This window comes from Lutjanus erythropterus, chromosome 22, assembly GCF_056507025.1.
Source record: "Lutjanus erythropterus isolate fLutEry1 chromosome 22, fLutEry1.hap2, whole genome shotgun sequence".
Classification (NCBI taxonomy): Eukaryota; Metazoa; Chordata; class Actinopteri; order Lutjaniformes; family Lutjanidae; genus Lutjanus; species Lutjanus erythropterus.
Genome location: NC_139338.1, coordinates 9,047,129 through 9,060,791, shown reverse-complemented (window position 1 = coordinate 9,060,791; position 13,663 = coordinate 9,047,129). Strand labels below are relative to the sequence as shown.

The 13,663-nt window shown below is 39.8% G+C and overlaps 1 protein-coding gene across 1 annotated transcript; it reads right to left on the bottom strand.

Annotated features, from left to right (window-relative positions):
- Nucleotides 1–2,421: 2,421 nt before the first annotated feature.
- On the bottom strand, nt 2,422–13,391 carry mcm10 (minichromosome maintenance 10 replication initiation factor). The gene is made up of 18 exons (XM_084711270.1): nt 13,157–13,391; nt 11,895–11,946; nt 11,518–11,808; nt 11,001–11,219; nt 10,080–10,223; nt 9,798–9,996; nt 9,490–9,655; nt 9,109–9,276; nt 7,063–7,179; nt 6,722–6,924; nt 6,362–6,456; nt 5,977–6,090; nt 4,827–5,303; nt 4,211–4,341; nt 3,945–4,058; nt 3,177–3,322; nt 3,036–3,078; nt 2,422–2,938 (listed from the first exon to the last, which is right to left on the bottom strand). The coding sequence occupies exons 2-18, from the start codon at nt 11,899–11,901 to the stop codon at nt 2,855–2,857; spliced, it is 2,718 nt and encodes a 905-aa protein (XP_084567396.1). The 5' UTR covers nt 11,902–11,946; nt 13,157–13,391; the 3' UTR covers nt 2,422–2,854.
- Nucleotides 13,392–13,663: the final 272 nt, after the last annotated feature.

Genomic DNA, 13,663 nt, shown 5'->3' with positions numbered 1-13,663 from the left:
CCACTGACTGATGTGTTTTTTACTCAGGCTTGCGCTGTCTGGTATTTGGAGTATTTAAAGGGAGGGAGGCGGTGTGGAATAAAAGAGAAGATGAGGTGAGGCTGCAGAAGTCATCAGGCTGAAATGAATTCCACATTCCAGAGTGGAAATATTAGACACAAACTGGGCAAAGGAGACACAGAGGAGGCAGAGAGAAGGAAAGCAAGCAGCTACGGGATAATGAGCGCAAATTAAACCCTCAAACGATGTGGCATGGCACTCCGAACTTGGTAATCACACAGCGTCAAATCCAAATGTCTTATTTTATCTCCATACTGTTATTCCACCTCAGACCTTTCCTGTTCAAGGCCAAGTGGATTGGCTCGCTGACTTGAGTGAGCGCCACCTGGCCTCGGTCATCACACCAACACATGGAGTGTGTTAGAGGACGGTTGTGTCCTGATACAGGAGGCTGGCTTGGTCCCCACTAACCAAATGTCCTACTGTTAAAGAAAAATAGAAAACAGCAAGGGGACTTCTTAAAGGCAGTAATGTAATAGCTCCCTACTGCTGTAACAACATTAAAGAAGTTCTGTTGAGTACTTTCGTCAGCGATCTGCCTAATCTAATTACTACAGTGGTTTCTGTATTATTTCACACTGCTAAAACTTCCTCTGCTCTTAGACTCAACAGCAGTCGCATCAAACACCTGCAGTGATTTGAAAATAACAGCATGAAGGTAAAGAACTTATCAATATTGTAGAAAGTCAAGTTAATGAAATGCCCTTCCTTATTTTTAGATCACATAGCAATATTGTGTCACTCTCACATTTTAACTTCTGGAACTGTTTGCTTTCGGCTATAAACATCATTCCCACCATTTTCTACCATTTATTCAAAACAAGTCCAGTGCAGTAGGAAATAACTAAAAAATACAGTTCTGTTGTTTCCTTTTCAGACTGTGAGTAATATTTTTTTGCACATGTTCACTTGAAGAACATTTTGGTTGTCACACTGCACATTAAAGGTCCAGTGTGTGAGATTTAGGGGGTCTTTTGGCAGAAATTAGGGCTGTATATTGACATAAAGAAATACCCTTGTGTTTGTCATGATGTGGATTTCGACCACTTCGTCCAGACCTACACCCTTATTACTCTTGGCCTTATACTTTTTTTTCCTGCACGTTGTCATGTTTGTTATGTCTCGTGTTGTGTTTTCTTTTCCTTGTTTTGTCTGTTTTGTTTCTTTGTGGAGGATTTGAGTTACGGGAAATGAGAATTATGTGTGTATATTCCTCACATTGTTGGCAAAAAAATAGGATAAACACATAAAAAAAATAAATTAGGGCTGCACAAGACAGTCAAAAAAAATCGTATTGCAGTTGTTTCGATATTATGAGACCAATATGTTCACAATTAGGGAAATGAGGTGTTGTGAATCACAATTTTCATTTTCACCAAAAGAAAATCATGATGATGTGACATTTATTTGGCTCTGTCCTTTTATATTTGGAGAACATTTCTGCCGCACTACAGCACTTCATTATAACGCTGTTTTGGCATGTGTTTTACCTTTATCAAAAAATTGCACCTTCTGCGATTTTGATACTGCATTTGGCCAAGCTGCAGTTTTGATAACATTTCAATTAATGGTGAAGTCAAACAAATCGTTTATATCTACAGAGGGCGTGGGTCATCTTTAATAGAGGCCACCATGTTTTCAGAACAAACAAACCAAACACTGTCTCTAGATAAGCCCTTTCACATTTTGCACGAGTTTTGCAGCCACCACAAGTTCTGCTACACACTTGGAAGGGGAGAGTGAGGTTTGTGCAATATGCAAACTCATGAATTGCATTTAATTCTGGCTCTACCCTGTGTCTGGCTCAGCCGTGGCAGCACGACGAAAGACCACAGCAGCCATTTTGATATTGTGTTTCCAATAATACTAATTAAGGTCCCATTCCATTTAGTGTAGCAGTGCTTTTCCAGTAAGCCAACATGGACAACAGCAGCCCTCTGACTGCTTGGACTGTCTGTTGATGATGTTTTAACTTACACAGCGTACCTATAAGTGGAACTATTTTCTTTCAGCTGTAAATTATATTCCTCATCACCACAACCCAGTTCTGGATTTTATAATAAACAAATTGCACACATCCAGCACTGTAGGAAATAACTAACTTTTTTGCATTTGTTCAGTAAAGGAACATATTGTTTTCATACTGTATATTAAAGGCAAGAATTGCTTGAAAAAAAGGCTAAAGCTTGTACATGAAAAGGCTTTTTCACAGCAGACATTTTGATTTGTCATAGCAGGAAAAGCACAGCTGCTACTAATAACATTTACAAAGGCTCTGTTCTGTTCAAGCGTCCCAGTAAGTCGTGACAGTGTGACAGTGAGCCAGAACAATACCAGGACCCTGAAACTGAAGCAGCTGAATTAAATTCAGGCATCTTTATTTTATTAGTTACACCAGTGCTTTTTCTACTATGACAAAGAAGCTTTTGGGAAAAATGACTAACAGTCAGGAAACCAATCAAAACATTGGAAAACCTGTTTGCCATCATACTATTAAATCAGTATTATATGATTAACAAGTGCATACTTTCCGTATCTGCACCAAAATCTGCGATCTCACCTTTTCATCACTAGTCTTCTATCATCTAAATAGTCATTTGATGCAAAATGTTGCAAATTATTACTTTAATCAGCTTATTGCAGCATATCCAGTATTCAAATCTACATAATCAACTACACAGCAACAAACTTTAAAACATAATTCATACACATGTAAAAATGCTACTATGACACTTAAATTACAAACATAGAAATCTAAATACATGTTGTTGCCTCAACAAGCAGCTTGGCGCCGTCATTTCATGCTGTTGAGGAACTTGGCGTGCTCCTCTCCTCGAGGCAGGAGGAGCTCTCCACCGATCTTTGGTCCAGCTTTCTCCTGAAAGAAAACAGAAAGAGCAACATAAGGTCTGTTTCCATTCACAGCAATTACATTTTTTTTTCTAAATGATCTGTGAGTCAAAGAGAGATTTTACCTTCAGCATGCCATCTCGCTCCCATTTAAACAGACCACAGTTACTGAAATGGTAAAAAACAAAAAACAAAGTTATTTAAATGTTTTCATGACAGGTGTGAACCCTGGAAAAACAAGGTGACAGGAGCATCAGGAGTCTTACCTGCAGTGTTTGTGGGGCAGTCTGTCCAGAGCGATGGCTCTCTGTCCGCAGGGACATTTGAAGAAACGTTTGACGGCATCGTGCCACCGCAGATCATGATTCTGCTCCACACAGCGATCCGCCGGCTTGAAGTAGGTGTAACTACACTGGAAGCAAGTGAACATGGGAAAATAACAGCTTACTTTTCCTACTTCTAACTGAGAGACAGTCAGGGGCAACTAATCATTTCCACTATGCTCACTGGGGGTCAATCAATGTTTTTTCCATTTTTCTGCAGGTCTCAACAAGTTTATACATTGTGAGATATTTTTAAGACATTTATCATTTAACTAATTAAGCCAAGCTTTTAAAAGTAAATAAAGTAAAATAAATAAACCTAATAAAACTTAAATTCATACTGAAATATGAATCCTTCTCGCCAAGTCCCTGTACTCCTGTGTTCCTCTTTACCTGTCAGTGGCACAGCACCCTTCGATGTGGATATGCTTTTGCTGATATATACTTTTGACCAATCAGATAGTGCTGTGGGCGGGACAGTGAGTGAGACGACAGAGTACGGTGACTCCAGACAAAGTAAAGTATATTTAAATTAATTTATTTGATCAAAATAAAGAATAATAATTACGTTAATTACAAAAACTATCGGAGCAGATTATCATCCAGGCTAATAACTGACTGACCCCTAAAGCTCACACTTATGATTATTTATTTATAAATGTTTCTACATTCACATATCTGAGTTAAATAGGTGTGAATTTAACTCAGTACCTTTTTACATGTAACAGCGCGACACTTCATCTCCCTGACGCCCTTCATCTTCTCCTCCATCTGCTCCTTCTTCACCAGAACATCAAAGTAACGCTCCTGCAGTTGGTACTCCGCCTGAGAGAAAAGAAATTCACAAGGAAATGTCTTTAATTCAGACACACTTTGTAAAGTTTTAAATGCAGTAGGATTTGTGTGTGGAGAAATCAGATTGGGCGTAGAAAAACTGATCTTAATAGACGGCTTTCATAAAGTGTGACTTGTCATACCGCCTGCAGCACGACATCATGGCGGGATTTGGCGTTGAGGATCTTTTGAAACTCCTCTGACTGGACGTAGTTGAGTTGCTCTCGCTTTTTCTTTTGGGCCGGTTCCTCTTCATCGTTACTGGATGATTCACCTGCACAGTCAGAGAAAGGACAGGTTAGAACAAGCAGCAAGACAGTTGTTTTTATATGAGATGATTTTCATGTGACATTTCACAACTGAGAAAAAAAGCAAAGACTGAAAGATTGAAACTCAGTATTTGAAAAACACATTTTGAAAAACTTGTAATATAATAAAAAAGTTCTGTGAGATGCATACTATTTGATAGGCTGAAAAAAATCTAATTTCTGCAAACATTTTGTGTTCCTTTTAAACTGCAGCAGACTGTAGTGGAGTGTTTCTCCAACCAATTTTCTCAGCTGTGAAATGTGCAACTGTACATCATGCCTTTTAAAATCTTAAGTTTCAAACACTGTTTCAAACATGTTCACCAGTTTTCAGATGACAATTTACAGGATTTCAAACCTGGAATGTAAGAATATAACAATAAATAATGTAATATGGAAGTGAAAAAAAAAAAGAAAATCAGGAGATAAAAGTATGACTGTGTGTTTGTACCCTTTGGTGAGGTGAGATTCTTCTCCACCCGGGCGTTGATCTCACTGCCGTTACTCCTCTTCCTCTTCACAGCGTTGGGGTCTTCCTTCTCAAGCCCCATCCCTTTGGCTCTCAGCTTCTTCAGAGCAGCCAGCTTGGCGGCCGATAGGCTGAGAGCGCTGGGGGCGGGCGCCTGCGGTGGGCTGTTCTCAAAGAACAGGATGTCCTCCCCTTTGGAGAAGCCTCGGCCCAGGGTGGGGGTGTGGGGAGTGGCGGGGCTCTGGGTGGCCTTGGGGGCTTCGGACGCTGCTTTTGGGGACGTCAGTGAGGGCGACGACCCGGGCCTGGGCCCCGCTGAGCTCTGCAGCACCCTCTTCTGGATCTCGTCTGCCCTCCGAAGGCGGTTCTGCAGAAGCTCCCGCTGCTTCTGTTTCTGCTGCTTCAGCAGGTCTGAGGCGGAGATGGACTGAACCGGTGCTCCAGCTGCATCTGTGGACACTGAGGACGGAAAACTACGTAAACAACAAGCTACTGCACCATCCTGGGGTCAAGATATTGGTCTATTGGTCTTTAATGCTGCTATTTGATGAATGCAACACAGCAAAAGTTGACAGTGCATATTTATAAGAGAAATTAACATCACAGAATGGGACTCTTAATTTCACAGCTCTTGAACTGAACATTGAACTGAACGTCTTATGTTCTTTATAATGAGTTTGTACTCAGATTAGATCTGATTTTCTGTTTCTTCATACTGGAACAGGTCCGTACGCTGCTTTGGAAGAAAAATCTAATCAAATCTGTCCACTGTGTCATCTGTGAGAAACAGAAAATGAATATGATTTTGTTTTGTCCTGCTTTTTGCACTGGAAGCATTGCGACCTTTAAATTAATGACATAAAGCTACAGTAAATGATCCAAAGAATGTGGTGAGGACAGATGACCCTTCTACATTAAATTTTGGATTCATAACGGCATTTCTTCTCTTTTTTTTTTATTTTTTTTTTATTATTTTTTATACAATCAGTAGGCTTTAAGTTACAAAAGTCCTGATATAATATAATGAAGGACTGGCCATGAGATGACAGAGCACTACACAATAAAATAAAATGAATTCATTCATTCTTAGTTAGAGTGGTAAAAGGCAGAGAGATATTTCCAGGCTGTGTACCTGGTTGTTTGTTTTGTATTAAGTGCTTCTTCAGCTGTAGAGCTCCGGGTGTTGGCATCGACATCAGGCTCTTGAATTCAGTTGAACAACCTGAAACTTCACCAGACTGCATGGCTACAAAAACACAACAAAACACAAAGAACAAACTATTTTAAAAAGGATTATATATATAAAATTTCTTTTTATTTTTATTTTTACAGCCAGTCATTAGGTGTTCTCTCCCTTAACAGTCACTGTCAAGGCTCCAGCTAAAATAATGTGCATGAGTGACTTGATTTGGTTATAGTAAGACAAGACATGTACAAAACCCAAAAGGACCTCAAAACACAGAAAAATGCATTGTTGACTGTCCTGAGGTTTGTGTGTATGTGTGTGTCCTCCTCACCGAGCCTCTTGGCCTGATCGACGAGCTGAGTCGAGCCCTTCACAAACAGCTTGTCTAGAGTCTTCTGGGTGGGTTTGTTCGGTTTGGACGCCGTTCTGCAACACACAGACCTGTTACTGGAAAAGTCAGGCAGCTCACATTCTCGCCCAGTCCCACACAGTCGGTGTTCCTGGCTTTGTAAGCTGCAGTTAGTCCTGCACAAACTGCCTTTCACACTGTGAACGGTGAATAGAATTTCATCCTGAATCCAGCTTGGACAGGGCTGTGAGCTCTTCTTTTTGTTTCCATTATTATGAAACGCATTTATTAGATACTGTGAATTAAAGGGAGGATGTGTAGAAAACAGCAACAGCAACTCACAGTGAGGCGGCACAGGCGGCTGAGGACATGCCGCCGTAGTAGAAGCCGTCCTGACACAGACGCTCTCTCAGGCCGCCGCCCTTCCCCTTCACCTTCACCTTGTTGGGAGCTTTCCCAGAATACGACGACTGCAGCTCGGCTCTCTTTGAGCTCATCTTCTTATACTGGGCCTTGACGTGATACTGGCAGTACTGGCACTTATACTGGAAACAAACAGCCACGCAGAGACAAGACATGATGGAACACTGATCCCTGATGAGAATACACGGATGTAAAAAATACGGCTGATATATTTAGAGAAAGGAAAACATTTCACACGCAGCAGGAGGAGATGGACTCACCATGTTGACGATCTGAGAGCAGGGTTCTCCGTTCTTCTTCATGGCCTTGCAGGTGCCGTAGTCCTGAGCTTCACCCATCAGCAACACCTTCTGTGGGTGATCCACCGTCAGGCTCACCTGCACACGTTCAACACAGGCTTTTAATTCATGGTTTAAAATAGTAAAAAGTGATCAAAACATAAAGTCTAAAAAAATGCCTGTCTTTTATTGTTATTGTTGTTTATTGTTATTCCTATGGCTGGAATTTTATACTTCTTATTATATTTGTTTTGTAGATTTCTAATGTGTTATCATTGTTATTCTCCTCGGTTACAGTAAGTCAATCAATCCATGAGTTTATTGACAGAAAACTAACAATCAAATATTTTGATAATAAATGAATTCTGTCATTCTTCAAGCAAAAAGGCAGCTGCAGTTTGGGAATTTGCTTCTTCTTTCTGTTTTATATCACTATAAAAGAATCAAACATTTTATTAATTTTAGACTGCAGGTCGGATAAATCAAACTTTGGACTCCAAAAAATGGAAACAGGCATTTTTCTCTATTTACATTTTATAGATAAAATATTTAATCAGAAGAAAAGAGGAAATATTTCAGCAGAGTAATCAATGATGAAAATAAACTGCTGCAAAATATGGATGTCAATATTAAAACTTAAACATATATAGCTATAAAAGCTTTCACAATAGTTAAGTTTCATATTTGCTGATAGCGTTGAATTTTGGTCATGTAGGTAGTGTCTGACAACAATATTTTTGACCAAACACCTCAATATCAACTGTGGGACAACATTGTAGGGATGACGATTGGTGCTTTGACAAAATATTAATCCAGTGAGGTTTTTGATAAATAATCATCAGTAATGGATATAATCACTAAGTGAGTAAAGGCAAATAATAGAACAGTCCAGTAAGTCCATAAAAATCACATCACTTTACTGTGATGCAGCCTTTAAAACCAGGAAAAGAAAACACTTATGTCATATCACAATATATCTCCAAAATCTATCACAATATCTAGTCTCATATCACAGTATGATATAATATCAATATATCGCATAGCCCTAATCTATTACAGACTGACCATGCTATCAAAGTACTAATTACTGGGTATCTTATATATTAATTACAGTCTATATTTTCAAATTAGTCATGACAAAGTAGTCATTATATAGCGTTCTCGTACTCCTTTCAGGCTTTCACCAATTCAGTGTAACACATTTCACTTCTGCTGTAAACATCATTTGGAGTAAATAAGTTTGACTGAAGTTTGATCAGAAACATAAATGCTTTACTGACCCCAGTGCTAAACTGGGATTTGATACCAAAGGCAGAATTATGTTTTAATGACAGACCTTCACCATACAAACATCACCTGATCTGAACACAGCATAGCAGGATTTGAATAGTTCAAGAAAAAGTTCATCAGGCTGTGTCCAAACTGTGACTCTTGGTTTGTTCTCTGTTAACAGATTAGAGTCTCTGAACTCAAACTGCCCTCTGTGGATGGTGTGTTTGTTTGCGTGTGGCTTTCCTCGCCACATTCCTCTTCTAACACCTCAAGCTTGGCGTGCGATGCTGACACCACCAGTCTGTTTTGGTTTAATTGGCCAACGCTTTTCGTTGCCAAACCAGTCAGTGACAAAAAGAAATCGCAACACCAGTCGAGTAAAACCAAAATAAAACAAAGTAATTACTTTACCGTGTGTGAAAAACAGTTCCTTTTCACGGGACTTAAGAGTGACAAGTGGCCTCCATCTGACCCAGTTTTCTGTCACCTGGGTCAGACATTTAATCTCTCAGCTCTTACTTCTGCACATGGTTCAACTTTTTGTAAAATCAGTGACGTTTGAGATTATGCATGAAAAAAAAAGACTGAAAATTAACACTGATGCTCCATTTATACTAAAATTAACTGCAGAGGAAGATTTTGCATACTTTACACTGTAATACAAATGTAATTACCTAAATATTGCAATAACATAATTGAGATTCAGATGGTTTGATAACATGATTGCACATCACATTCAGCTCAGTGTCCACTCACCCCGTCATATCCGTCTTTCTGCTTCATGGGGTTTGGGTTGAGGAGGCCGATGACGGTGCCTGGCTCCGTCTTCCAGTGCTCTTTATGGACTTCACCGAACAGCAGCAGAGACACAAACACCTCCAGGTTATGGAGGTCGTTCAGTTTCCAGATGCTGAAGGTTTTGCCCTGCAGAGAGGAAGCGCTCGGTCAGAAATGGGATGGCATGACATTTCTCATTTGTACACTGACATATAGAGCAGACAGCTAATCCCCTTCCCTTAGCTTTAGAACAACCCGTCATGTTTGGTACTGTCATACCGAAAAGAGTTATCCTGAGAGACTGTAAATCAGTTTACGTCAGGTTACCAGCAGGGATAAGAAGTTTGAGCATAAACCTACACTGCTGCTGCTTTGTGGCGTGGCCTTGCTAACCAGCACCGCAAAGGTCACCCAGTCACTGTCCTCCAGCTTCTCCCGAGACAAACGCTCCGGCACCTGCGACAAACGGATCAGACGGCGGTCAGCCATTTTGCGGTCCATCTCGCTGGAGGAAACCCGAGGATTTCTGAAAAGGGACCAGATTCAGACTGAATTACTGGATAGAGAAGCTTGGATTTGTTTGAGTGTATGAGACTCAAATTTCAGGCTTTTCAGTGACTTTTTTTAAGCTTAAAAATCCAGTGTTTCCATCAATTCAGTGTCCGCACCTGAGCCGCAGTCCTGAGTACCTCTCTACTGCCACGTCTTTAGGAAGAGGAGGGAGAGAAGAGGGTTTAGGTTGTCCTGCTGATGCAGGTCTGCTCAGGGAGGACAGAGATGAATGCAAAGGATTGGCGACCTTGCTGGTGCTCTCAACCGGCTGGAAGGAGCTGCCGATCTTTATCTCCACCAGAGGTCCTCTGTCTTCTGATGAGAAAACAGTGATTTTCAATGAGAAGTTTCTTTCAGTAATTCTGGTTTACGTGAATTCTATAGGGATGAAGTTTTACCTGGCGATGTGCTGGGTTTAGGTTGGTGAGCTACCCTGGGTTTGCGCTTGAAGGAGTCAGCATTGTTGAGCTGATCAAAAAAGTCAGAGGATTCCTGGAGCTTCACGCCACCTCCTATGACTGGAGGAGACGAAGACATTGCCGCTGCCAGAAGACAAAGAAAACAGAAGCAGAGTCAGCTATTTTCTTGCAGTTCTGTGAAGTTATTTGTGTCTTTACAAATTCATTCTGTACTTTATTTTTGTACGACTCTTTAAGCGTTAAATTCAAGCACATTTCAAGACACCTAAATCGAGAATTCCCAGATTCTCAAATCATTATCACATCTTAATTGTACCTGGAAATGCAATTCCAAATTCTTGTATACACACAGCAATCAACATCTATTCTCACTATTTATTTTATCAGCTGTTCATATTACTACTGTTTTGATAATGATCATGTAATGCTCACTACTTTCCAGAGCAAAGGATCAATGGACGACTTTTCAAAAAAAAAAAAAAAATTCAGATTTTTGGTTTCTTATCTGCTGATCTACATCCAACAAAAAAGGTATGGGAAGTTACTTTCTTTTTTTGAGTGTTTTCATATGCTGTAATTCTGTAAATTGTTCTTTGTTTTTCATTTTATATTGTTTCATGTTTGTTTTATCTTGACATCTGTGTTATCTGCACTGTTGCCTGTCTTGTCCAGGATACTCTTGAGATTTTTAATCTCAACAAATCTTTAACTCCTGGTTAAATAAGTTAAATAAAATAAAAAGAGTGAATGTGCAGATGAAACACCAGATTATGCTGAACATTCAAATTCAAGCATATTCCTTGTAAGTTTCAGCACTATAGGAACCCTGAAAATAGCAAAATGGTCTGCAGACTTCAGGATTTAACAGCCACCGTGGCTGGTAAACAACAAAATGTTTACCTGCTTGTATTTTGGTCTTCTGTGTGGCAGCGGCTGGCTTGGCCTGGGTCAGTTTGGAGGTTGGCTGTCGAGGGGGTGACGGTTTGAGGGTCATCGGTTTGGGGCCAGCTGAGCCCCCTGCAGTCCTGGCTGGAGTGGAAGATGAGGTGGAGACCTTCTGACTTGCTTCCAGCTGCTGCTGCAACTGCTTCATCTGGTCCTGCATGCGCCTGAGCTCTTCTGAAGAAGGAAGACATAAAGCTCCACTGGTGAATCCAACAAGCAGCATTTAACTGAACTAAATAATTGGGCTGCAGCTAATGTTTATTTTCATTATCGATTAACCTGCCTACTGTTTCCACGATTTATCGTTTAGTCCATAAAATGTCAAAATAATGAGAAAAGAAATTGGAAAGCGCAAATGTTTGACACTTAGGCTATCATCTAATCGACAAATGGACTAATCACTGCAGTTCCACAAAATTATATTGTAAACCATCTAGCAGCAGGTTAGAGGAGAGACTTCAGAACTACAAACCCTGTAAATCCTCTTTGGATCTGTCCAGGTTCCCACTTTCTTTTCCTTTGGGGTCTTTCTCTTCATTTTCAATATCGTCCACGTCTCCAAAGAGATCCGACACTATGTCCTCTGTCTCTGCATCCTGCCCCTCCTCTTCGGCGCCGTCTTTGTACTCTTCCTCCTCGTCATTGTCATCATCAAAGAGGCCATCCAAGTCGTCTGCCTGCTCCTGCTCCAGACCATCCTGCTGTTCTCCGACGCCCTCGCTCTCAGCCAGCAGTGCCGTCAAAATGTCCAGATCATCCTCACCTGGACAGAGAAGATGTAAATCAACTTATGCCTTGACAGATTCATAAAGTTGTACTTTAGTATGTTTTAAAGCCCACGATACTCACTGTCCATTTTAGAGATGTTAACAGTGGCGCTGATCGCAGATGACCTGGTGACCTATAAGAAGGCAGACACTTAATTGTGTGGAGTGAAGGACAGACTCATTTTGTCGGTCCTATAATTGAACAAACAGTAGGTCAAGCTCATGAAGATATCAGTGTATAATGATTACTGATTGTTGAACAGTACAATAGTTTCTGTTGTATCCTAGATTTTTCATTCACATTATAGACTAGTTTGGTATCATATTCAACTGTGTGTTTTGTGTCATGTTTAACACACACTTCACTGTATATTATCCCAGTGCTCAATGCAGTACTGCAGTGGTTCCCAAACAGTGTGCCATGAGCCAATGTCATGGGCTTTAGCGGCAACCATACGTTATTATTGCAACACACAACTATTCATTAAGATATTAATAACATGTTAAAATATTGTATCAGTAGTTTGTAAGTGCTCATTTCCCAATACAGAGGCAAACTGTAACTCGTGCGCAGTTGCTTGATGGTGGGAATTTATGTCTGTCACAATTTTGTGACCTGATTAGTTTAAATTAGTGTATTTTGACTTTGATGTAATTTTACAAAGTTTCAAATGAATTTTTTAAGTATTTTGTTAATACATATTTCATGAGTAATATCTTTTCTATCAAATTGTACTTAGTATGTAGTATGAGTAAATAAAACTAAACATTTACAGATTGATAACACGTTATAGTGTTTTTTTGCCTTGGGTACAAACAGTTTGACAACCACTGCAATACAGTATAACACTGAAACCCAATGACCATAGTTAAAGTCTGTTCTCTTACAAGCTTTCTCACGCACTGTTATATGTTGGCTGTATGACCACATGAATAAAATGTGTTTGTATAAAGACAGCAAACATCATATGAGAGTCATTGCACTCTATGAAAGTACCCTATCTATTGTATGTTCTGTCTCTCACTAAAAACTGCCCTGCAAATAGTCTGACCAGTGCACAAAAATGTCATACAGGCTAAACACATCCTCTGTCTATACTGGGGAAAAAATAACTATTTAAAAAATAAAATCAGATTCAGTCTGAGGAAACAACCTGGTTCACTGTGGTGCCATTTACACAGACAGATACAGTTCAATATTTAACATGGTAAACAGTCAGAGTCATAAATGTCATCATTTGAGCATACGAATACGGCTCGTTTCTTCTGTGATTATCAAAATGAAACATTAACCAAATATTTTTAACGTAGCTTTCCATTTGATTATAGTTAAATACCACTTACCTCGAGGTCTAGTGTTGCAGCTTTGTGTCCTTTGCTAACTCTAATCTAACTTTGACAGATTTTACAGCTACGTCCGCCTTGTCAGTGTATTGTTTGTTTTCCAATAATAAAACAAAACCTTGCTATGTAAGAGTCGTTGGTTATATTTCATAAAAAATGACACACTGGGGTTAAGTATATTGTAATCTTTACAGCCTATTCTCAGAGCGAGGGAGAAAATCTAAACTGGCGCTAAACGAAGGACCCTGCTGTGTTGTCAAAGTTCTTGTAGGTGCCCAACGCTCTGCCTAACTGAAAAAAGTGTTCCGGTGATATAGAATCACTTTTTGACCACAGTAAAAGGACTAGATTTCTTCAGAATAAATATTTATGCGAGATAAAATTTATTAAGCAACATGAATCTCTACTAATATTGATTCTGTTGCAATATTTGTTCAAGGGAATTTTAGGACTCTAAAACGTGTATTCACTTGCCTGGCGGCTTCGAGTTTCAAGGCGTTAAATGCC